The 24,605-nt window shown below is 41.3% G+C and overlaps 3 protein-coding genes across 9 annotated transcripts in view; 2 read left to right on the forward strand and 1 right to left on the reverse strand.

The window, feature by feature from the left end:
• The window catches only part of sh3rf1 (SH3 domain containing ring finger 1), a 41,181-nt gene extending 37,467 nt beyond the window's left edge, over positions 1 to 3,714 (forward strand). The window contains exon 12 of the mRNA XM_058637733.1: positions 29 to 3,714. Within this exon, the coding sequence (XP_058493716.1) occupies positions 29 to 197 (169 nt within the window). The 3' untranslated portion in view covers positions 198 to 3,714. The remainder of the gene's footprint in view (positions 1 to 28) is intronic.
• Positions 3,715 to 4,520: 806 nt separating this feature from the next.
• On the forward strand, positions 4,521 to 10,373 carry cbr4 (carbonyl reductase 4). 2 transcript variants are annotated; one of them, XM_058637935.1, is made up of 7 exons: positions 4,521 to 4,653; positions 4,943 to 5,091; positions 5,409 to 5,529; positions 5,805 to 5,941; positions 6,907 to 7,041; positions 7,137 to 7,344; positions 10,235 to 10,373. In XM_058637935.1, coding segments are annotated over exons 1-6 (723 nt in total). In that variant the 5' UTR covers positions 4,521 to 4,651; the 3' UTR covers positions 7,316 to 7,344; positions 10,235 to 10,373. The 2 variants fall into 2 exon arrangements, with proteins under 2 accessions (XP_058493918.1, XP_058493917.1); XM_058637934.1 differs by having other exon boundaries at positions 7,137 to 7,311.
• palld (palladin, cytoskeletal associated protein) overlaps positions 7,488 to 24,605 on the reverse strand; it is a 74,518-nt gene continuing 57,400 nt past the window's right edge. For 4 of the 6 annotated variants that reach the window (XM_058637929.1, XM_058637930.1, XM_058637927.1 and 1 more), the window contains 11 exons: positions 20,928 to 21,644; positions 19,598 to 19,742; positions 18,587 to 18,688; positions 15,885 to 16,106; positions 14,694 to 14,843; positions 14,323 to 14,411; positions 13,530 to 13,662; positions 10,478 to 10,685; positions 10,187 to 10,352; positions 9,592 to 9,725; positions 7,488 to 9,482 (listed from right to left, as the gene is read on the reverse strand). In XM_058637929.1, the coding sequence (XP_058493912.1) occupies positions 9,322 to 9,482; positions 9,592 to 9,725; positions 10,187 to 10,352; positions 10,478 to 10,685; positions 13,530 to 13,662; positions 14,323 to 14,411; positions 14,694 to 14,843; positions 15,885 to 16,106; positions 18,587 to 18,688; positions 19,598 to 19,742; positions 20,928 to 21,644 (2,227 nt within the window). In that variant the 3' untranslated portion in view covers positions 7,488 to 9,321. Of the gene's footprint in view, positions 9,483 to 9,591; positions 9,726 to 10,186; positions 10,353 to 10,477; positions 10,686 to 13,529; positions 13,663 to 14,322; positions 14,412 to 14,693; positions 14,844 to 15,884; positions 16,107 to 16,599; positions 16,639 to 18,586; positions 18,689 to 19,597; positions 19,743 to 20,927; positions 21,645 to 24,605 lie in introns of all 6 variants that reach the window. The other 2 variants (XM_058637933.1, XM_058637931.1) reach the window with 2 other exon arrangements.

A 24,605-nucleotide genomic window follows, 5' to 3' on the forward strand; every position in this document is an offset into this window, starting at 1 on the left:
TGGTTCTGGTTCTGCTCCTGCTCCTCAGGTACAGGGTTGTGGTGTCGTATCCTCCACAGAGCGACGCCGAGCTGGAGCTGAAGGAAGGCGACGTCGTGTTTGTTCACAGGAAGCGCGAGGACGGCTGGTTCAAAGGCACGCTGCAGAGGAACGGCAGGACCGGACTGTTCCCCGGCAGCTTTGTGGACAGCATCTAAAATCAAAGACAGAGTGATGACCACAGGCCTCTGTCTGTCTGTGTGTGTGTGTGTGTGTCTGTGTCTGTGTGTTTAAAGGGACAGTTCAGCTTATATGAGGTACAGACTCACACAAAAGTCACTCTCACTGAAAACATGGCTGCTCATAGCGGAAGTAAAAAGTGGATTTTAGATGCTTAACAAAACCTTCATCTCATAAAATCCACACTAGATGTTATCGATGTCATCACCTGATCAATTATTATTGATAGTTGTAGCAAAAACTGTCAAACAATTAAAGCCAAAAAGAGTGAAAACGATACTGTGACTTGCTGATATTGTGATGTATCACAATTTCTCCTCCACCTCCAGGGGTGCTAATGTGTATACATATTATAATCGAATGATATCTTCTGTTTCTCACAAACCACTCACTCTCCCACACCAAAGTCCACAGAGGAAACCAGTGATTTTAACATCACACACACACACACACACACACACACACACACACACACACACTGCTGCCTCCATCACTAAGTTAAAATGTCTTATTTTGTCAAATTCAGCATTTGAAATATTTCATTTAGACTTAACTCAGTGACACAAAGTGACCTCACGAGGCAGCAGAGGAGCAGCAGCTCCTGTGCGGGAGAGTGAGTGGTTTCCTGTTCCAACATAAAGTCGGGATCGTGTTCTTCATCAGTCTGAGTAAAACCTCGGAGTCTCAGGCTGAACTTTCCCTTTAAACAGAAGAGTAGTGAGGTCAGAACCACCAGACTGAGCCAGAACCCAGTGTGGTTCTCATCTCCGGTGACTCAGCGGAGAACAGGAGAATTCAGACGAGCACACGACTCATACCAACTTTTCTTTCTTTTCTCTTTTTTGTTCGTAACATTTCAGCTGTTGTACGTGTGCCTTGTACTGTTCCTCACTTTATTGTACGTACGGACACAGAGATGATTAGTCCTAAAACAACCGATATGAACTCTTGAGAGAGATGTTTAACTTATTTCTTATTTCATTATTTTCTTTCTTTTATTTTGTAGTGAACACATTAAGGGGTTAAACTGGCCAATGCCTTATGATCACAGGTGACATGACTGTTGTTTCACTCACCATCATCACCATCATCATCATCTGTGCTACAACAGCAGGAAAGACGAGAACGTCCTCGTTCCAGAGCTACAACGTCGTCCACAGAAGATCGCAACGTCGCACATGTGATGACATGGGCGACAAATCACAGCCAACGTGGGCGTCGCCAAATCAAAGCCGACATGGGCGTCACCAAATCACAGCCAACATGGGTGTCGCACATGGTAATAATCTTTCTCTGGAGCGTCTGTGATCAAATATTTGACATAAAAACTTGTTCTGTTTACATCAACACTAAACTTCACTTTAAAGGTCCAGTGTGTCAGAATTAGTGGGACTTTCTGTGTTTCCTCGTGAGCGAGCGTTCACACCTCGTGTGCGAGCGTTCACAACTGCCGTTTAATTGTGAGTGAGCGTTCACACCTCGTGAGCGAGCGTTCACACCTGGCGTTTCCTCGTGAGCGAGCGTTCACACCTCGTGTGCGAGCGTTCACAACTGCTGTTTAATTGTGAGTGAGCGTTCACACCTCGTGAGCGAGCGTTCACACCTGGCGTTTCCTCGTGAGCGAGCGTTCACACCTCGTGTGCGAGCGTTCACAACTGCCGTTTAATTGTGAGTGAGCGTTCACACCTCGTGAGCGAGCGTTCACACCTGGCATTTCCTCGTGAGCGAGCGTTCACACCTCGTGTGCGAGCGTTCACAACTGCCGTTTAATCGTGAGTGAGCGTTCACACCTCGTGAGCGAGCATTCACACCTGGCGTTTCCTCGTGAGCGAGCGTTCACACCTTGTGTGCAATAGTTCACACCTTGTGTGCAAGAGTTCACACCTTGTGTGCAAGAGTTCACACCTGGCGTTTCACACCTCGTCTGCGAGCATTCACACCTGGCGTTTCCTCGTGAGCGAGCATTCACACCTGGCGTTTCCTTGTGAGCGAGCATTCACACCTGGCGTTTCCTCGTGAGCGAGCATTCACACTTGGCGTTTCCTTGTGAGCGAGCGTTCACACCTCGTGTTTCCTTGTGAGCGAGCATTCACACCTGAATCTTACAAACCTCAAACCTGTCTTTTATTTTAGCGTAGTTTCATAATTTTTTTTTTCTATGTCTATCTGTTTTTTTTCGTTTGTGCATTTTTGCTCGAGTAAAACTTATTTGGACGAGAACAACTGAAGCATGACGCGGTGATTCAAGAAAAGTCTTAACATTGAATATGAATGAAATCAAATTTTTGGTGTGAACGCATAGTACATTTTCTACGTACGCTCCGTGTTTAAAAAGAAATGAAAAAAAAAACAATCATGAATCACTCCACAGAAAATCACTTTGTTTTCTTAATTTTTTTTCTGGTTATTTTATACATTTCGTCTTTTGTGTTAAATGTCGTAAAGACTTGAATTACTGTACGATTTTTCTTAATGTTTAGAGCAGAACAGTTCGTAGTTTTGTTCAAATTCACGTTTTCTTTTTTGATCGGTACCGTAAATGACTGACGTGAGCGTATGAGTTGTGCCAGATTTAGCTTTGATGATGAATTTATGAACTGAATTGGAACCAGATTTTTGTCTTATTTGTGTGTTTTGTTATTGGCGGGAAAAATACTGTAACTGCTGGAAAACGTTAAATGGTACGAATCACTGTTGTTTTTACTCCGTCACGTGACACTTTTGAAATGTATCGCAAGTTGAATTTGTAGAAACTTTGGTCAGAATTAGCCGAGAATCTGGTGAATCTGGAGTTTGCTGAATTTTCGATAAATTCACATCCAAACTTGTGTTTTGATTCTTCGTGTTTTCTCGCATCAAACGTGACTCAAAAATCACGTTTTATGAGCAGTTTTAAGGCGTATTCCAGCTAAGTTTGGTATAAAAGTCTTTCTTTTTTTTCACCTGCTTTTCTCAAAAACCTCATTAAATCCATTATTAAACAAAGAAAAAGAACAAATAAACAAGCTAACAGGTCTGTGCTCATCTGAGATTGTGTGGTTACCATGGAAACCGAGGGCGGAACAGAAATTAAAAACATTGTGCGACAAATGTCGAGCTGCGAAGTTTAAATCACTGTCGGGGCCTTTTTTTTGTGTCTTAGAGCAGAATTTACCCTGATGTTTGTTTTCTGTTATTTTGTTGTTGTCGTCGTCGTGGCGACCACCACGATGACCTCAGGCTGCTCCTCCCTGTGTCTTTTCATTTCACTGCTAAGCCTTTAAAAACACGTCATGTGACTTAAATGTGACGTGGACTTACTTGACTCTTTGATTCTGTTTTGTTTGTAGTTTGTTTGTCTGTCTGGAAAAATGGTGAAAACGAGCTGTTTGGCACAAAACAAACTAATTATGTGAAAAAGATTCTGAAGTATTTGAGGGGAAAAAAGCACATTTTGTAAAAAAATAATAATAATAAAAAATCTATAACAATAAAAGCTAATGTTTCAATATTTCACTCTGTTTCCCTTGTTTCATGTTTTATTAAAACAGGAAACATCAACTTGTGCTGTTTTCTGACTTCCTGTCACTAGAAACAAGAACATGTCAGTTTAAGTCTATGACATCTTCACATGATCACGTCATCATCTCACTGTGAAACTGAAGTTTACAGACGTCTGTCTGACAGTGAGATACAGACGTGATCATGTGACCTAGAGATCGCAGACTTCAACTGACTTCATCTTCAGTTAAGAACTTTAGAGACGATTTTTAATGACACTTTGATTTAAACTGTGTCAGAGTTTGATTCATGGGTGCCGGGGTCACAAGGTCACGGCGGTGCAAGTGTGGATGTGATCGATGGATGTTTGCAGGTGAGGAAGGGAGGCCACACACCTTCAACATTACCCACAATCCTCTGCTTCAGGGACACTTCAGCTGCATCTGAAGGACAGACGTTAATCACATGATGCTTCAGAGACGCAGAGCAGCCACACTGTGTGTGTGAGAGAGAGACCCTGACTTTAACCAGATTAAATAATAAGAATAATACATTAATCCATGTTTTATATTCCCATACCTACTGCATTGAATTATCAGAATATTATTTAATATTCAGATTTTAACCAGATTAAATTTTTTGTTAATAATGTTTGAATAAAAATCAGGTACATTTCTGATTAAAAATAATGTATTAATAAAGTTGAATAGTTTTTTTCCGTAACAATCACTGAAAATCGCACACGCACGCGCGCGCACACACACACACACACAGAAAAGTAGTCCACTGCGCCCTCTGCCGGCCAAGGTCTAACAGCGCAACAACATGGAGGAGAAACCAACATGGCGTCCGTGAGCAGAGCTAACTCTCCGCTGTCTTTCTGACTTATTTTCTTCTTAAATGAATCATTGACACAGAAACGCGCTCCGTTTAACTGAAGAGTAAAGTCGTCATGTGAGTAAAAACACGAACTTTATTGAGTAAATGTTGTTTTGTGGTTTTTTTTTGCTCAAACGTGACATAGCGATGCTACAAACATTAGCAGCTAGCATCGTCGTTGGTGAATTTAACAGCTTCCGTTTCATTAAAGTTTAAATGTGTGAGTGTTACTCTGCGATTTTTTAAACTCCGTTAACTAAATAAACGTCACGTCATTTGCTGTCGGTTTGTTTTTTCAGTCATTTTACGAGTTTTAATGTGAAAAAGCTTCAGTTTGTGCATGAAGAGCAGCTCTCTGCCGCAGGGCCGTGTCCAGGCTGGCGGTGGTGTGTGGGGGCTCCAGGGGCATCGGGGGGGCCGTGTCCCGGCTCCTGGCTCAGAGAGGCTGCAGAGTCGCTGTGGTGTCCAGGAATGAAGACGCTGCCCGGGACACTGCGGCGTCTCTTCACGGAGGTAAACTGACCATGTGAAAAACAAAATTGTGAAATTTTAATGTATTTTATGTTGAATATTACTCTCCTCACTCTTCCAAGTGTTTGTTCAGTATACAGTTTTAACTACGCTCGACTAACTTTAGTATCATCATCATCATCGTTTTCAAAGCTTTACAAACTTGAGATTCCTGTTGGAAAAGTCTGACATCAACATGTTCTTCAGATGTTTTACATTTTATTTACGGAGTCCATGTGTTTGATTCAGTGTGAGTGGAAATCCTAAATATTTATATATTATTATCGCCTGTTGTAAATAAATATAAATTATATCTTCAGACGATCATGTGGCTTTCAGCTGTGACGTGTCCAGAGAAGACGAGGTGCAGAAAACCTTCAAATGCATCCAGAAAACCTGTGGAAACATCTCCTACCTGGTGAACGCAGCTGGTATCAACAGGTGAGGACACGCCCACTGTGTTCATGTGTGTGTGGGAACATCCTCACAGATTAAATGTGCTGACTCATGCTTTTGTTCAGAGACGCTCTGTTTGTGTGTAACATCCTCACAGATTAAATGTGCTGACTCATGCTTTTGTTCAGAGACGCTCTCTCTGTGTGTGTGTGTAAAACATCCTGACAGATTAAATGTGCTGACTCATGCTTTTGTTCAGAGACACTCTGTGTGTAAAACATCCTGACGGATTAAATGTGCTGACTCATGCCTTTGTTCAGAGACGCTCTGCTGTTCAGAACCAAACGTGAGGGCATGCTGGAGCTGCTTCACACCAACGTGCTGGGCACCATGCTGACCTGCAGGGCGGCGCTGCGCACCATGCTGCACACTGAGGGAGCAGCCATCGTCAACATAGGTCATGTTTTCAGTTTGGTCACCAGGTGGCGACGTGTATAACTTCAGTTTGTTTTGTTTCCATTGATCATGAATAGAGAAAGATTTAAAGATTAATATGGATTTTGATTTGAATTTATTCATCAATTATTTTTTCAGTGAATCAATAAACAACATGAATTAGTTGTTTGGTTCATTAAATATTGTTTAGAAAAAATTTGTCAGTATAAGTGATTTCTTTGTTTTATGGAGTAAAGAAAATATTCACATTTAAGAAGCTAAAAAATCACAGAAATTTGTTTTAATTATTATAATAACACTCAAACATTTCACCTTCATCCAAGAAACATCTTTGTTTTGTGACCTTTTTTAGAACTATAACCTGCATGAATGATGAATGTTTAAGTCTATGACATCTTCAGAACATGTTCACATCTTTATCTCACTGTTAGACTGAAGTTTGTAAACCACTCACTCTCCCACACCAAAGTCCACACACACTGCTGCCTCCATCACTAAGTTCAAATGTGTTAGTGTCAGTGTTTGAAATCCAACGTTCAGATTGACCTCAGTGACACAAAGTGACCACACGAGGCAGCAGAGGATCACTGATTTTCTCTCTGAGGTTTGGTGTGGGAGAGTGAGTGGTTTACAGACGTCTGTCTGACAGTGAGATAAAGACGTGATCATGTTGTGCAGATGTCTCAGATTTAAGATGATGTAGATTATATTTGATTAATCTTTTGTTAAACTGCTAAAATATGTTTATTCTTGTGTTCTTCAGTGTAAATGAGACTATTTCTGAACTATCCCTTTAAATGGAACACTGTTGTAGATTTTTTTTAAATGAATTAAAACCAGTGATTGACTAAAAGCTACTGTTTAATTTCCATTTTGTTGTTGAATGAGTTTTTTAAAAACAATTCTTGAAAGTAAAGCTGTGTGTTTTATTCTGAAATGTCATGTGTTTCTGTTTCCTGTCTGCAGGCTCAGTCGTGGGTCTGAAGGGGAATGTGGGTCAGACCGTGTACAGTGCCAGTAAATCGGCTCTCGAGGGGTTCACGCGGTCTTTGGCTAAAGAAGTGTCGTCACGTGGCGTCAGTGTTAATCTGGTGGCTCCAGGTAAAACACGGCACCGGCTCACTCCCTCTCACCGCTGGATTATTAACTTGTTATTGTTATTTAATTTTCACGTTCATCTCTTGTGGCGTCTCCAGGTTTTATCCACACCGCCATGACGGCGGCACTGAGGGAGGAGGACGGCGTTGGCTCGGTTCCTCTGCGGAGGTTCGGTGAACCGGAGGACGTCGCCTCTGCTGTGCTTTTCCTCCTGGAGTCGTCCTATGTCACGGGACAGGTGCTGGTCGTGGACGGAGGCCTGCAGCTTGCCATGTAAGGGGGCGGGGCCTAACCTGCCTGTGGCAGGTAAGGACCTCACACTTTCTGTTGAGTTAAATGTTATGGAGCGTGTGACTGAACTTTCACACATTAAACTCAAAAACTGTAGAAGAACTGTTGTTTGTGTTTCTCTTAGTGTTTTAGTTTGTTTGTAAAAACCCGTCAGAAGAGATTTTTTTCTTTTCTTTATTAACTTTCATACCCTAAAATAATATCAGGACAACAATCAAACATATACAGGCATTGATTGGCATGGAAATGTGCAAACACACACAAACGGTCGGCTGATGACGTTAAGCTACAGAGACAAAAATCGCAGATATAAATATATGTAACTTTTTGAATATTTTTGTGTTCTGCTCCTTGAAAACTGCTGGTGAGGAAAAAAAGCCTCATTTTATTTTATTTTGTACATTCTGATAAAAGGTGATTTGGCTTTTTAGTGTCCAAAAATAACATGCAGAGAAAAGTGTGTTTACATCAAAAACCCTTAAAGTGATTTAAGTATATTTTTATAAAATGTCACAGAAAATGTCCATAACAGTTTGTTGTGGTTTTAAATTTCCATATAAAAATAAAATGGACGCACAGATTCTGCGAACCCGACAAAAGTTTACAGTTTATTTGCAGAAATTGAATAAACGCTCTATAATTGTGTTCGCGTCGGTGTGTAATCACTTTAAAATAACAATAATTTAATAAGACTGTTATATATGTGTTTAATGTGAGGGCCTTGCTTTATGGAGACGGCCATTTTGTGTTGCCATGTTTCTACAGGACAAACCAGGCGTGTTTTCACGCTTTAAAATGACGTAAAAAGGCCACCGTAGTTTTCCACAAACAGGTTGTTTTTTTTCTCCATTTTTTACAATCTGCAGTCTCACCACTAGATGTCACTAATTCTTACACACTGGACCTTTACGAAGTGAGCACCAGAACTTTTTTTCATTTTTTTGTCGCACAAAATACGTCAAACATCGGCAGACGCTAACACAGTCGCCTTTTTTTTGCGAAATTCGGGCGAGGTTGGGGGAGATTCAAAGATCTCTGATATGACTTTTACTTATTTATAATTTGTTCATGAGTGAACGACAATAAAAGCCATTCAAGTTTAAAATAAACGCGTGGTCCAGCAGAGGGCGCTGTGAGCCATGTAGCTTGATGTTTTGCTGTAAAAAAAATAACAATCGCAACAACAAAACCCGAAACTCTCACATGTTAGCTTAGCTGTTAGCTGCAAAGCAACGAGCGATCAATAACGTTGTCACAATTGTGTGTTCATGTGGATGTGGAAGATATCGAAAAAAATAACTTTTTAAGGAGTAAACGGTTTCAAACGTACATTTTTAGCGGTCACCACGTCGCTCTTCGAACCATGTGTCAGCCACGCCCACCAGCTAGCATTAAAGCGACGACGCTTAAAAAAAAAAAACTAAGAACAAAAATCACTTTCCTACATTGCAACTTTCATCGTGTCTTTCCGTCTTTCACGTCACATCCACACATTGTAAAAACAAACCTGCGTCTGAAATGTCAAAAAAAAACTCACTTTCTTTTCGTTAAATCACTTTTTCTTTTTCTTAAAAAACAAAATAATTCAAAACGGTGTGAAAGGCCCGGCCTTGTCCAACATGTTTATGCTAATCTGTGCGTCGTTATTCTACGTTTTAACTGAGTTATTTTTCTGAAAAGCTTCAACACGAGTCACTTTCAAAAGTTGGGGAGAATTTTTTTTGTCTTTTTTCTCGTCGTAAACACTTCGGTCGTTTCTTCACGTCCAGTCGATAAAACAAAAAAAACCTTGTGATATATATATATACTGAGTTGTGTCTATAAAAACATAAGTAAACCTGTCGTCGCCCCCTGCAGGTCAGTGACGGTGGAGCAGGTTCACGTCAGTGCCCCTCGCCGTCATTCAGTATCAGTGTCAGGAGCGAGGGGGCGGGACTTCTTTCTCAGGGTTATGTCGCGATCCTCTTCTCGGGGGGCGCGGCCGTCATTTTCTTACAGGTCGTCGCTCTCCACCAGGCCACCAGGGGGCAGCGTGCTGTAGTCGGGAAAGAAGGCGGCCTTCACGTCCAGCCCTCTCTCTGTGAGCGCGGCGTAGCGGCTCGTGGACGGACGCACCTTCTTGGGTTTGGGGAGGTTTGGCTGCTGCCACAGAGCTGAGGACGAGAGTGGACGACGTTAGCATCGTCAGCATCATTAACATCGTTGACGTCGTAACGCCAAAAAACAGAGCAAGCAAAGACGCGCAGAGTTTGATAAACTTACCGTGGACGTCGAGGCGTGCGGTGCTGGACACGATCCCGGCCTCGTTCTTGGCAGACACCGTGTACCAGCCGGCGTCTTCTTTCATGGCCGGCTGGATGATCATACACAGGTAACCACAGTTGTCCTGGTGCATGCTGGGAAAAAAATAAAAACAAACTTTAAAACTGAACAGAGCAATCACGTGACTTCTAGGTTGTTGTTATTTGAAGCTGGGTTCAGTAAGTGTGTCCGAACTATTTGAAATCACAAAAAATTAACAAATCGTGAAAGCTGCGATAGCTGCGATTTATTCTCATTTCTGTCGTAGAAACTCGTTCATTCATAAAGTACACTTCTCACAATCTTCTCGTAGCGTTTGTTTGTGTTTCTCGTAGAGTTTGTGTTTATCGTAGAGTTGTACAAACAAAAACCCGTTCATTCATAACGTACACTTCTCATAATCTGAAAAAAGAGTTTGTAATTTTTTAATCAAAGATTATATCGCAGGCGCGTCGCAACAGAATGTTAGCGTTCCTTTTAGGTCAAAATCTGATGACGTGACAGAACATGTGTCAAATCTATTTGTCTCTGGATCCAGGTTTGGTCAAGGTTTTACCTGATTCTGTCCGTGTTGTGAGTGAAAGACTCGTTCTCTCTCTTCCAGAAGATTTGTGGGGATGGGACGCCGATGACGCGACACTCCATTCTCACAGGATGTCCCTCAGCCACGCTGGTGTTCTGCAGCTTCTCCACAAACGTCGGCACCTTGTGCATTTCTTTGGCTGTGGAGAGAAGGGGCGGAGTTTTAGTTTGGACTCATGTTGAATCGCATGACCTTGTTTGATTGACACGTGTCTTGCGTGACTCCTGTGACTCGCGTGAAAACGCTTCACTTCCTCCCGCTCACCTGCTACGATGAGCTCCAGGTTGAAGGAGTTCTGTCCGGCTCGGTTGCTGGCGATGCAGGTGTAGATTCCCGCGTCGCGGCTGCTCACCGGCTCGATGACCAGCGAGTGGACGCCGTTCTCTCTCACCAGCATCTTGTGGGCGGAGTCGGGGCGGATGGTCTGTCCGTTCAGCTGCCAGATGAGGTCAGGGGTCGGCAAACCGCTCACCTGGAGGAGGTGAAGACAACATTAAGAGACGTGTTATAATTATATATATATATATATATAATGATGATATATTCTTTATTCACACTCTCAGTGGAAACAAGACTCTGAGTCTATGATATCTGCATCACATGATCACGTCTTACTGTTAAACTGAAGTCTGTAAACCACTCACTCTCCCACACCAAAGGCCAATTATAATCTAATGTGTTGTATCATCATGTTATGTTTTATTTTCTTTCAATAAAAGTGCTTACATTTGAGAATGATGTTTTGACGACTGATTATAAAACAGTAGAACAATAGAAATGTTGTGATTAAACTTTGCTTTTTCTTGTCTCGTTCTCATCTGTGTGCGTTTCCCACCGCTGTTTCCGCTCATAATCTCAGAGACGATTCTCAGATATCTCTGAACAAATGAGCCGGAACTCTTTCAGAAGGCCAGGTATTTTGAGAATGAAAACGTTTAGAAAAGCCACAAATGATGTGGAAATAACTATCTTTTTTTCAGGGGGTTATTTTTGACCTGCGCTGAAAACAAGACTTTTTTTATTTATTTGTTTTCAAAAACAAGCAAGACTTTTTAGAGCGGCTTAATTGTGCGTCCGTTTCTATTTTATAACACGCAAGAGTTAATTTGTAATAGACACACACACCAGGCACATGTTTATATACGTTAGCCAAGAATTTTGACCCTGATGTTGATTTGAACATGCAACCTTCTGATCAAGAGTCGGACGCTCTACCGGAAATGAGACAAAAAGTCATAGTTTAGTATGTCGTCCAACATGAGACAAAAAGTCATAGTTTAGTATGTCGTCCAACATGAGACAAAAAGTCATAGTTTAGTATGTCGTCCAACATGAGACAAAAAGTCATAGTTTAGTATGTCGTCCAACATGAGACAAAAAGTCATAGTATAGTATGTCGTCCAACATGAGACAAAAAGTCATAGTATAGTATGTCGTCCAACATGAGACAAAAAGTCGTAGTTTAGTATGTCGTCCAACATGAGACAAAAAGTCATAGTTTAGTATGTCGTCCAACATGAGACAAAAAGTCGTAGTATAGTATGTCGTCCAACATGAGACAAAAAGTCATAGTTTAGTATGTCGTCCAACATGAGACAAAAAGTCATAGTATAGTATGTCGTCCAACATGAGACAAAAAGTCATAGTATAGTATGTCGTCCAACATGAGACAAAAAGTCATAGTATAGTATGTCGTCCAACATGAGACAAAAAGTCATAGTTTAGTGTGTCGTCCAACATGAGACAAAAAGTCATAGTTTAGTGTGTCGTCCAACATGAGACAAAAAGTCATAGTATAGTATGTCGTCCAACATGAGACAAAAAGTCATAGTTTAGTGTGTCGTCCAACACGAGACAAAAAGTCATAGTTTAGTGTGTCGTCCAACATGAGACAAAAAGTCATAGTTTAGTATGTCGTCCAACATGAGACAAAAAGTCATAGTATAGTATGTCGTCCAACATGAGACAAAAAGTCATAGTTTAGTATGTCGTCCAACATGAGACAAAAAGTCATAGTATAGTATGTCGTCCAACATGAGACAAAAAGTCATAGTATAGTATGTCGTCCAACATGAGACAAAAAGTCATAGTATAGTATGTCGTCCAACATGAGACAAAAAGTCATAGTTTAGTATGTCGTCCAACATGAGACAAAAAGTCAGAGTATAGTATGTCGTCCAACATGAGACAAAAAGTCATAGTTAATTCACTGTCAAGTATTGTTTTTAATGACTCTGTTTCCACACTTGCATGAGCTATAGAAGCCTCAGAATTTTGATCCTGACTTTGAACACACAACCACCTGATCTAGTGTCAGAGGCTCTACCGTTGCACCACAAACTCTATGAGGCACATATGACAACAGAGGCTTATTACAATTTAGAATAACTGTCATAGAATGTGTTTATAGAAATCGGAGGGATTCGAACACACAACCTTCTTATCTGACACTTAGTCAGACACTCTACCACTGCACCACAGAGTCTTTTACAGATAACAAGGCCGACAGACACCTTGTTCCCGTGGTTACCGTTGTCTCTTTGCTGTGGTCATTTTCATGTAAGACATGTTTGCAGTTTAACTGTTTTACGACTTCACAGTGTTCCCTCATTACATGTACATTTACACTTTTAAGGCATAGTTCAGGGTGTTTGATGTGTGGTTGTGCTCCCAACACCAGGAATAAAATAGATTTTAGACACTTAACAAAAGGCTCACCTAAGTAAATCTACACTACCTTAAATTTGTGACATCTCAAGAAACAGTTTGACAATTTATTTTCCTCTAACAGACTTTTCCAACAGGAAACTGAAGTCTGTAAAGCACTCACTCTCCCACACCAAAGTACAAAGAGAAAATCACTGATTTTAGCTGGCGTGGACACAAGGGGGTTGGTCCTCTGCTGCCTCGTGTGGTCACTTTGAGTTCAGTCTAAATTTTAAAAGCCGAATTTTACAAAAAAGGACATTTGAACTTAGTGATGAAGGCAGCAGTGGATCAACAACTCCTGTGTGTGTGATGTTAAAATCACTGTTTTTCTCGATGAGGTTTGGTGTGGGAGAGTGAGTGCGTGACACACTTCAGTTTCCTGTTGAAAATATTGTTTTACAGAACAAAGATGTCACTTTAAAACATCTACTTTTATCTTATTAAGTTGATCAGTTTCTAATCCAGGGATCACTGCCTGTACTTTAGCCACCACCAGGGGGCAATACAGATGACTTAGCTTTACATTTGTATCTTTTATTCACAGTTGGTGTTAAGAAGCGTCACAGTGTCCATGTCCCTCACTCTCGTTGGCTCAGGTGTGATTTACCTTACAGTCCATGCGACACAGTCGACCCTCCTGAACGATGAGGTCACCGGGCGCCTGCAGGAAGTGGGGGCGGAAGTGGCGCTCCTGGATGTTGTCGTTCTCATCGCCGCTGTCTCTGGACCTGGACCTGGGTCTGAAAATGAGATTATTTCAGATTAATAACAACATTTATAACATTTTTCTTTAAAAATGTTTCTCAGAAGAGAAAATATCAACTCATCTGGTGCTAAAGGTGTTTTTCATTAGCATTTTCAGGGAGTACAGGGTCGGGGTAGCTCAGTGGTTAAGACCGGTACCCTGTGTGCAAAAGACTTCAGGTTGACCCTGGCTGATTGTACTCAATTCCCTTGTAAGTCGCTTTGGATAAAAGTGTCTGCTAAATGACATGTAATGTAATGTAATGTAATGAGTACAAACAGCGTAATACTCCTTTAAATAACTGCCCACATCCACGTGTGTGTGTGTGTGAGTCTGTACCACACAGGTGTTTCTGTTCTACAACAACAACAATGATCACTCATCACCTGCACGTCTAAACACCAGCAGGGAAATAAAGAGAGCGAGACGTTGATCTTAATCTCACTCACTCACTCACTCACAGAGATTCACCCAGACTATGAATGAATGAATAAATAAATTACAGCCTTATATTTAATAAAAACAGAGTTTGAAGTGTGATTTACTTCATGTTTCTGTTAAATATTAGTTAATAACATTGAAATTCTGTGTTTTCTTTGCTTTCTTCACACAATTATATATATTTTCATTTCATTTTAAAGTGAGAAAGTCTCACCTGCGCATGTGACCAGGTGTGGAGCGCTGGCTTCTTCCTCGCTGGTTCACGGCCTGAACCATCATCCTGCCTGTGCAGCTCACTCGCCCCTGACAGACAGACACACATACAGACAGAGACAGACAGACACACACAGACAGAGACAGACAGACAGACGGCCAGAGAGAAAGAAACAGACAGACACAGAGAGGAAGAGAGGCCATTGGCAGAGGAAATAAAATGTTGTGTATGTTTATTCTCCTTTCTCTTGTTATCTAAGTAGTAAAAGATAAACAGTCCATAATATATTAATTAAATAAGCCAAAAATAAAAATAAAAAAGAACAATACTAATACAAAAGTGAAAAATAAAAGAAACATCTGTGAACTCACCTCAGGATTTCCTGTCATGATGGTGTAGTTACCGTCGTCGTCCAGAGAGGCCGCTGTTGTGTGCAGAGAGCACGTGCCATCAGCGTCACGACTGATCCTGTAATGTTCGCTTCTCTTAGAGATCTGTTTACCGTCTTTGAACCAGTAAACCTGCAACACCACAGGAGACCATTATCACTAACTAGCACTACAACTATCACTATCACTAACTACAACTATCACTATAACTAACTACAACTGTCACTACAACTATCACTACAACTGTCATTACAACTATCACTATCACTAACTACAACTGTCACTACAACTATAACTATCACTAACTACAACTATCACTATAACTAACTACAACTGTCACTGCAACTATCACTGTAACTAACTACAACTGTCACTATAACTATCACTATAACTAACTAAAACTGTCACAACAACTATCACTACAACTGTCACTACAACTATCACTATCACTGACTACAACTATCACTATAACTAACTACAACTATCACTACAACTGTCATTACAACTATCACTATCACTAACTATAACTGTCACTACAACTATAACTATCACTAACTACAACTATCACTCTAAATAACTACAACTGTCACTACAACTATCACTATAACTATCACTACAACTATCACTATAACTATCACTATAACTATAACTAACTACACCTATTACTATAACTAACTATAACTATCACTATAACAAACTACAACTATCACTATAACTAACTACACATATTACTATAACTAACTATAACCATCATTCTAACTAACTACAACTACCACTATAACTCACTATAACTAACTATAACAATCACTATAACTAACTACAACTATGACTAACTATAACTATCAATATAACTAACTATAACTATCACTATGACTAACTATCACTATAACTAACTACAAGTTCTAATGTCTGATCTTGTCACTTCAGTGTTTGAAATCCTTTGTTGGTTAGGGTTAGGGGTTAGGGAGGACCAGCAGCTGCAGGGTCCCCGCAGCTAAAATCACTGATTTTCTCTATGAGGTTTGGTGTGGGAGAGTGAGTGGTTTACAGATTAGTTTAACAGTGAGATAAAGACGTGATCATGTGACGTAGAGATCGTAGACTTAATCTAACATAGATTTGATCAGGTGAGTCTTTATTAAAGAGGCTTACATGAGTTTTTGATGTTCTCACCTTTGGTTTAGGGTCTCCTGTGACCTTACAGGAGAAGGTCACCGGCATTCCCTCAAAGACTTTGTAGTGTTTGAGCTTCTGGTCAAAGGACGGCGCCACCCCGTGGCCGGTAGAGTCCTCATCGTGCTGCACGTCGTCGTCGGACTCCTCCACCGGGGAACGCTCCAGACGGAACTCAATCTCGCTGATGAGACGCTGCTCGAAACTCGACACTTTGTATTCCTGAACATCACAGACGGAGAGAGTGAGAGAGAGAGAGAGAAAATGAAGAGAAGCTTCTGAGGAAATCAGTAACAACTGCTTTGTGTGAAGACCTGTGATCACTAACATCTTCATCAGCTGCTGAATAATCATTGATCAAATTTGTTCAAACACACCAAATAATAATCCTAATTCTGACTCATGTGATTCAGTTATCATACATTAACTTTAAATATTCATATTTTCATTTATTAAATCAGGAGTTTATGAACTGTTTTCACATGAAATTAACAATGAAAAAGTCTGAGCTTTGGTGACAAAAACTTTTCCTTCCTCCTCTCTCCTGTCTGATGTTAGAAGGTCATATAAAAAGCCTGAACTGTCCCTTTAATGAAGCAGCTGATCACTGAATGATTACTTTGTTGCAGCCCTGAAAACATTTGCATATTTAATGGTGACTTTGTGGATTTAACAAGTGACAAAGTGAAAGGATGAAAACTAAGGTTTTAAAAACCTTTTGAGTGAAAGAATCTTTATCAGACGACTTGTTTTCCTGTTGAGAGAAAGAAAGAGATTTCTCTTTGTTTTTCTATTTATTTAAATGTTTTAAGTAGAATAGACGTTTTTCTCAGTGAGCGTGAATCAAACATCCAATCACAACCAAGAGTTAACCTTGACCCATCCAATCACATACAAGAGTTAACCTTAACCCATCCAATCATAACCAAGAGTTAACCTTGACCCATCCAATCACAACCAAGAGTTAACCTTGACCCATCCAATCACAACCAAGAGTTAACATTAACCCATCCAATCACAACCAATAGTTAACCTTGACCCATCCAATCACAACCAAGAGTTAACCTTAACCCATCCAATCACATACAAGAGTTAACCTTGACCCATCCAATCCCAACCAAGAGTTAACCTTAACCCATCTAATCACAACCAAGAGTTAACCTTGACCCATACAACCACAACCAAGAGTTAACCTTAACCCATCCAATCACAACCAAGAGTTAACCGTAACCCATCCAACCACAAAAAAGAGTTAACTGTAACCCATCCAATCACAACCAAGAGTTAACCTTAACCCATCCAATCACAACCAAGAGTTAACTGTAACCCATCCAATCACAACCAAGAGTTAACCTTAACCCATCCAATCACATACAAGAGTTAACTGTAACCCATCCAATCACAACCAAGAGTTAACCTTAACCCATCCAATCACAACCAAGAGTTAACTGTAACCCATACAATCACAACCAAGAGTTAACCTTAACCCATCCAATCACAACCAAGAGTTAACCGTAACCCATCCAATCACAAAAAAGAGTTAACATTAACCCATCCAATCACAACCAAGAGTTAACCTTAACCCATCCAACCACAAAAAAGAGTTAACTGTAACCCATCCAATCACAACCAAGAGTTAACCTTAACCCATCCAATCACAACCAAGAGTTAACCTTAACCCATCCAATCACAAAAAAGAGTTAACCTTGACCCATCCAATCACAACCAAGAGTTAACCTTGACCCATCCAACCACAACCAATAGTTAACCTTAACCCATCCAATCACAACCAAGAGTTAACCTTAACCCATCCAATCACAACCAAGAGTTAACCTTGACCCATCCAATTACAACCAAGAGTTAACCTTGACCCATCCAATCACAACCAAGAGTTAACCTTAACCCATCCAATCACAACCAAGAGTTAACCTTGACCCATCCAATTACAACCAAGAGTTAACCTTAACCCATCCAATCACAACCAAGTGTTAAACTTGACCCATCCAACCACAACCAATAGTTAACCTTAACCCATCCAATCACAACCAAGAGTTAACCTTAACCCATCCAATCACATCTCTTCCTCCTGACGTCACAGTGATGTGAACATGCCTCATGCTACAGTGAGTGTGTGTGTGAAACTACCCCCCCCGGTGGTTTATAGTATAAATGACAGTTAACACAAGCTGTGAATGTAAAAGTGTGTTTTCTCTTTAAATAAACGGCGACACTGTGTCGTTGTGTTCATGCTCAGATACAAACAGTCACTCCCTGATGCTGGTTTGTTTCTATAAACACATCTTTTTATGGAAGTCTCTGGAGAACTCCTGTTCATCTGTATTTACAGAGACACAGGGCGGGGTTTGTTTGTGTGTGTGTGTGTGTGTGTGTGTGTGTGTGGAGCAGGAGCACAGTATCAACGGTGAAAATCTATACAGTCTGCAGGATCTTAACAACATGTTCACGTCTTTATCTCACTGTTACACAGACTCACTCTCCCACACCAAAGTCCACAGAGAAAATCAGTTTTTAATGTTTGTGCTTTGTTGTGGTTTCAACATCCGCACCTCCTTTGATTTAAACATTTTATCTAAATAAATCTAAATATCTCCGTATCGTTAAGTGTGTGTGTGTCGTGCACATGCGTGTGAAAACACACGTGTGAAGTGAGTGTGTGTTTGGATCCTCACGAGCCACCGTACCTGTGTGACAGGCTCCTCCTCTGTGTCCTGTGTGTTTAAGACAGTGGCGGCGTTGTCGGCGCCGAGCAGCCTGCGCGCCATCTTCTCCTCATAGGTTAATCTCTGGAAGCAGGGATTAATGATGTCAGTGGGGGGGAGGGTTAGTGTGTGAGTGGCAGAAAACACACACACACACACACACACACACACACACACACACACACACACACACCATCAGGTCTGTTGTGTTCTTACAGAATAAGATTTTACAGGATGAGATTACATTCCAAGGACATGAATTTCGTCAGGCGACAAGAATTCTGTGAAGAATTGAGTTTAAATAAAACGCGACATCAGATTATAGCAAAGCTACGACAGACGTTTGTGTTTTCTCTGTTTTCTGTTTTGTCGTGTGATAAACTCCAGCAAACACAAACCACCTCATGTCTATAGTCGTGCGTCGCACATATAACCGCAGTGCAGATGTTTGGTGTGCGACTTCTGCCGCTCAAATTAGGCAAAAGATGCAAAACTTTCACTGTTTGCTTCATTTTGTGAAGTCAAAATATTTAAACTTGAACAAAGAAATGATGTGTTCAGGAAATGACTCGGAAAAAAAGCTTTACCAACGCAAAAGCTAATTATCACGAGATTTCTACATAAAATACCTACAATAATGTTTGAAAAATGTTTTTATGAGATTTTTTTAAAAAACACAAAGATTGATTGTTTATTGATTGTTTACGTTCCGTAGATAAGTCAAAAAAAGAAATGAAAATAAGCCACTTTTACTTCTTTAATAAACGATAAAATAAAACATTATTACAAACTCTGGTCGTTATTTGTCTGTAGTTAGCTTAGCATGTTTAGCATAGCACGTTTACTTGCAGCAAATAATGGTGTCAAGTTCACAGTGAACTGAGTTAATGAGTGATGGAGAATGAAACACAAGCTTGTTTTTTTGTGATTTTGAACATGTTAATGTCATGTTACTGAACACACACACACACACACACACACACAGACACACACCTGTTGACCGTTGCTCATGCGCTCCTCTTTAAAGCGCAGCTTCCTCTCCAGGTCCTGGATGACCGCGTCCTTTGACCCCTGGATGTCTGAGTCAGTGGTGACGCGCGGCGTCTTAGTGACCGACGACTTTCTGGGGAAAACTTTGCTGAAAGAAGAACAAACAGATACATTTGTCAACATTAACGTCGTGTGTTTATCTCTCTGCTCCCTCTTTCCTCCTCTTTCCTCCCTCTTTCCTCCTCTTTCCCCCTCTTTCCTCCTCACAGCCACCCTTATCTGACACGTCAGGCTGCTGTCACTTCTTATCTCACCCGACGGCAGCAGGAATGCCAGCAGGGAGTGAAGAAGCAGGGAGTGAAGAAGGAGGGAGTGAAGAAGGAGGGAGTGAAGGGCTGATGAAAAACTACTGCCACAAAGTTGAAGGTGGAATTCCCTTGAGAAAACATTTTATTTCATTAACTACAGAAACTTTTAGTGTAAGTGAACAGTGACTTTAAAGGTGCAGAGTCTCCCACACCAAACCTAATAGAGAAAACCAGTGACTTTAACATCACACACACGCACACACACACACACACACACGCACACACACATGTTGGACATTCGAGACTTGAGGGGACATTGCATTGACTTACATTCATTTCCTGGAGACTTACTCTAACCTTAACCACAATTACTACTGGCCTAATCCTAATCCTAACCCTAACCCTATCCCTAACCTCAACCTAACCTTAAAACACATCTTCACCTTAAAATGTTGTCATTTACGTTGATTTTTGTCTCCACAAGGAAGACAAGTCCCCATAATGTGACTGTGTAAACAGGTTTAGGTCCCCACAACATTAGTAATACCCGCACACATGTTCACACACACACACACACACACGCACACACTGCTGCCTCATCACTAAGTTCAAATGTGTTATTTTGTCACTTCAGTGTTTGAAATCCAACGTTCAGATTGACGTCAGTGACACAAAGTGACCACACGAGGCAGCAGAGGAGCAGCAGCTAAAATCACTGATATTCTCTCTGGACTTTGGTGTGGGAGAGTGAGTGGTTTACAGACGTCTGTGTGACAGTGAGATAAAGACGTGAACATGTGACATAGATTTTATTTGGTGAGTTTTTTGTTAAGTGGATAAAATCTGTGTTTCCTTGAGTCAGAATTTTCAGGACATGTATGAGTGACACACATCAGTTTGACACTTCTGTGACGTCCTCTGTGGACTTTGTCTTCATATGGAGGACGACACTAATGAAGTGTCTCCTGTAAATATGTGGCAGACGTTTAGCGTGTGTGTGTGTGTGTGTGTGTGTGTACACGTACATAGTGCCGTTGCCTTTGGGGAGGCCCAGAGCGTTGACCGTGGGGCTGCTGGGCGTGGACGGCGTGGACGGCGTGGACGGCGTGGACGGCAACACCGATGACAGGAAGCTGGAGGCTGGAGACGGAGGGACGGAGGAGAAAGGAGAGGACATGTCCGAGTAAGCTGGAGACATGGAGAGGGGTGGTGGTGGCGGAGGAGGAGGAGGGGGCGGGGGGGGAGGGAAGTCCTGGGCGGGGCCTGAAGGCGAGGGCAGGTTACTGGAGCTGAGGAAGGGCGGAGGTGGAGGCGGGAAGGACGGCGAGCTCGGAGACTCCACGCTGCCCGATTTAGTGAACGGAGGCAGCGTGACTTTGGTGAAGGGCTTGTGTGAGGTGGGCGGAGACAGTGGGGAGGAGAGGGTGGAGCCGGACGACTGGGTGACGTAGCTCACGCCTCCACTGCCGCCGCCGCCGCTGCTCCCGGGGGTCTGGGCGGCGATGAACTGCTTGGGCCGGGCGTAGTTGAAGGTGCTGGCCTGCATGGTGGCGTTGCTCTCCAGCTCCTGGAAGGAGGGAGGAGGGGGGAGAGGTGGGGAGGGTGGAGGAGGTGAAGGTGACTCCTGTAGGGGTTGCTGTGGCGGGGGCAGGACTTCCTGGTTTTGCTGCTGCTGCCAGACGGCTGCTTCTTGCTGCTCCAACAGAATCTGTTCCTGCAGCTGCTTCAGCTGAGAGGCGTTTCTGCAACGAAGAAGAAGAAGAAGAAGACAAAGAAGAAGAAGAAGAGATCACAATTATAACTTTATTAATATAATAATAATAATTATTATAAAAATAATAATAATAAAAGAGCGGGGAGAGGAGGCTTAGTTCACATGTGACACCATCATCTGGTGAAGACAGAACAAAACGCTCCAGATGTGACATTAGAGTGTGTTTGTGTGTGTGTGTGTGTGTGTGTGTGTGAGCCTTTAACAAAGACTTGTTAAAACGCCGGCCTGTCGACGACTCGTCACGTCAGAGGAACCAGGAGACAAGTGAGGTGGTGATCCCACACCAACTCTCACAGGGGAAATCAGTGAATTTAGCTGGCGGGGACACAGCACTCATATATACACATACCCATGTGTATATATGTATAAATATATATATATATATATATATATGTACATATATTCATATGTATATACATATATACATATATATGTATATATATATACATATATGTATATGTATATATATATAGATATGTATATACTGTACATATATAAATGTATATATAAATATATATATATGTATACATATATTCATATGTATATACATATATACACATAGGTAAGGGTTGTATATACATATATGTATGTATATACATATATACATACATATATGTATACATATATATATATATAACCTCCCTATAGTGTGTAATGTGAGTTGTTCATAAGCAGCCGCTTGAGAACATGTTGTTGTTGTCAGGACTCGACCATGTTCACATTCACAAATGTGTTCCAGATGTTGTTTAATCAGTGAACTATTCTTCATGTGACACCGTCACCCCCCCCGCCCCTCCCCCTCCCCCTCCTGTAAAACACCAGTTAATATTTGACAACATTTACAGCCGACAGACTGCGTGACAAAATTCAGTAACATAAAGACTTGTTAGTTCTCCAGTGTCTGTTGTCTGTGATCATCATTAAAGAGAATCACAGACTTGGTGCTCTCTCCTCCGCTCTGTGGTCTCCTGTTCAGACCTCCGACAAAAAGAGAGCTTTTACAGGAATAGTTTGGCAGCCACTGAGGCTCCGCTCCGCTCCACTCCAGGCGGTTTGATTCCTTTTTTGGCCGTGTTCTCGGAGGCAGCGAGGAAACACACTTCATTTCCTCACAGACTCATCTCTCTCAGTCCGACTACGCTGCGTCACAGACTCTAGTTTTGATTTTCCTGTCAGTGTCTCCTGTTTTCTCTGAGTTTGTCTGAGCAGATCAACAACAGAGTGAACTCTGACCTTCTTCAGTGACCTTTCATAACCTTTCAGTATGTAATAAGGATACTTTTCCTGTTACATGAACTGACATCTGGTCATTTCAAGTTCTTTAAGTGAAACACTTTTAGAGTCAAATAGGGCTGCAACGATTTTCCTGATTAATAGATTGTTTGGTCCAAAATAAGGAGGTCTTGTTTTGTCCATAAACCAAAATCAATCCGATTGAATGATTTCTTTAGTTCAATGATCAGTGAGTAAATGTGTTCGTCTTCAATCAAAGACAAAAACCCACACTCTTCTTCTTCTTTGAGTCTAATGTAAGTCGTTATTTGACAGACATTTACTCCCCAAAGTTTGAAAAGTTTCTATTTTTACTTTTCAAACTTTGAGTTTAGGTTAACTGTCAATTCTTTTTTGAATCAGTTCATGTTTTTTTCAGAATAAAAGCTCTGAACTCACATTTGTTAAATCATCTGCCGGACCCTGTCACTGATGCTGACGGGCCATTTCTGGCCCACGAGCCACCAGTTGCTGACCGCTGCTTTAGTTAAACAGAGGGAAAAATGACATAGACCTTATGACCTTTGACCTTTGACAAATCCTGCACTTTTCTTTCCTTCACTTAGACAGATATGGTCACGTGTTGTTGCTCCTAATGTAAGAGGATTTATTTTAGGAAGCTCATTGTTTTCTCTTTCTTTAAACTTATTTTTATTTACATTGTCTTTCATTCTTTGTCCTACGAGGGATTGTAAAATGTAAATAATGTATGTAAAACCAATACAACTATATATATATATATATATATACATATATATACATATACGTATATATGTATATATATATATATATATATATATATGGATATGTATGTATAATAGATATTGAATGGTACAGTGATACTGTTGTAGGGGGCGGGGCCTTTTTACACATAAATACAAAGACTGACATTTACAAAAACAACTCAGACTAATTGAATTCTAATTTTGACAAAGTGACTTTTGCCTCCATGTTGTTGAACATGTGTCACGCTGCATAATTAGCAGTGCATGAAAAGGTCAGCAGATTTTATGGACCACTTATCTTGAATGCTGCTGCTGCTGCTGCTGCTGCTGCTGCTGCTGCTGCTGCTGCTGCTGCTGCTGGAGGCGGTTTACAGACTCTGTGATCATTACATGTCATTACATGATCCTGCTGAGGTGCTGACCTCCAGTCTCTCATGGTCCAGACCGCTCTGACCACACGAGTCGACCGTATGTGACGCTTTCATCTTTGCTGTGACTCGGCGGCGGCGGCAGCAGCAGCAGCAGCAGCAGCAGCAGCAGCAGCAGCAGAGAAACTGTGCAGATGATTATAGTTTCCTGACACATGTCGTTTAAAGCAGAGCGGTCCTCTGTTGTGACTACATCACTCTCTCTCACTCTGTCTGTGTCTTCTGTGCTAAAGTGGGCCTGAATTAGGCGGGAAGTGTTCCTCAGTTGCCATGACAACAGTGCTTGTGTTTTGCTGCCCGGGTCAGAGCCAGCAGGCCCACAGAGCGCTGCACTGAAACGTCTCTGTCTGTCTCTCATTGACTCTGTGTACGGTAGAAAAGGACAAAGCACTTAAAGGGATATTTCAGTCACTTAACTAAAGACTAACCTGAATAAAACATCTTAAATATGTGTTCAAGTCTTTATCTCACTGTTAGACAGAACTGAAGATTGTAAAGCACTCA

The sequence above is a fragment of the Solea solea genome, chromosome 9, assembly GCF_958295425.1.
Source record: "Solea solea chromosome 9, fSolSol10.1, whole genome shotgun sequence".
Lineage (NCBI taxonomy): Eukaryota > Metazoa > Chordata > Actinopteri > Pleuronectiformes > Soleidae > Solea > Solea solea.

Coding starts and splice junctions, on each gene's coding strand:
- cbr4 (XM_058637934.1), top strand. Junction 5,092..5,408: donor TGCGGCGTCTCTTCACGGAG/GTAAACTGACCA, acceptor TTATATCTTCAG/ACGATCATGTGGCTTTCAGC. Junction 5,530..5,804: donor AACGCAGCTGGTATCAACAG/GTGAGGACACGC, acceptor GCCTTTGTTCAG/AGACGCTCTGCTGTTCAGAA.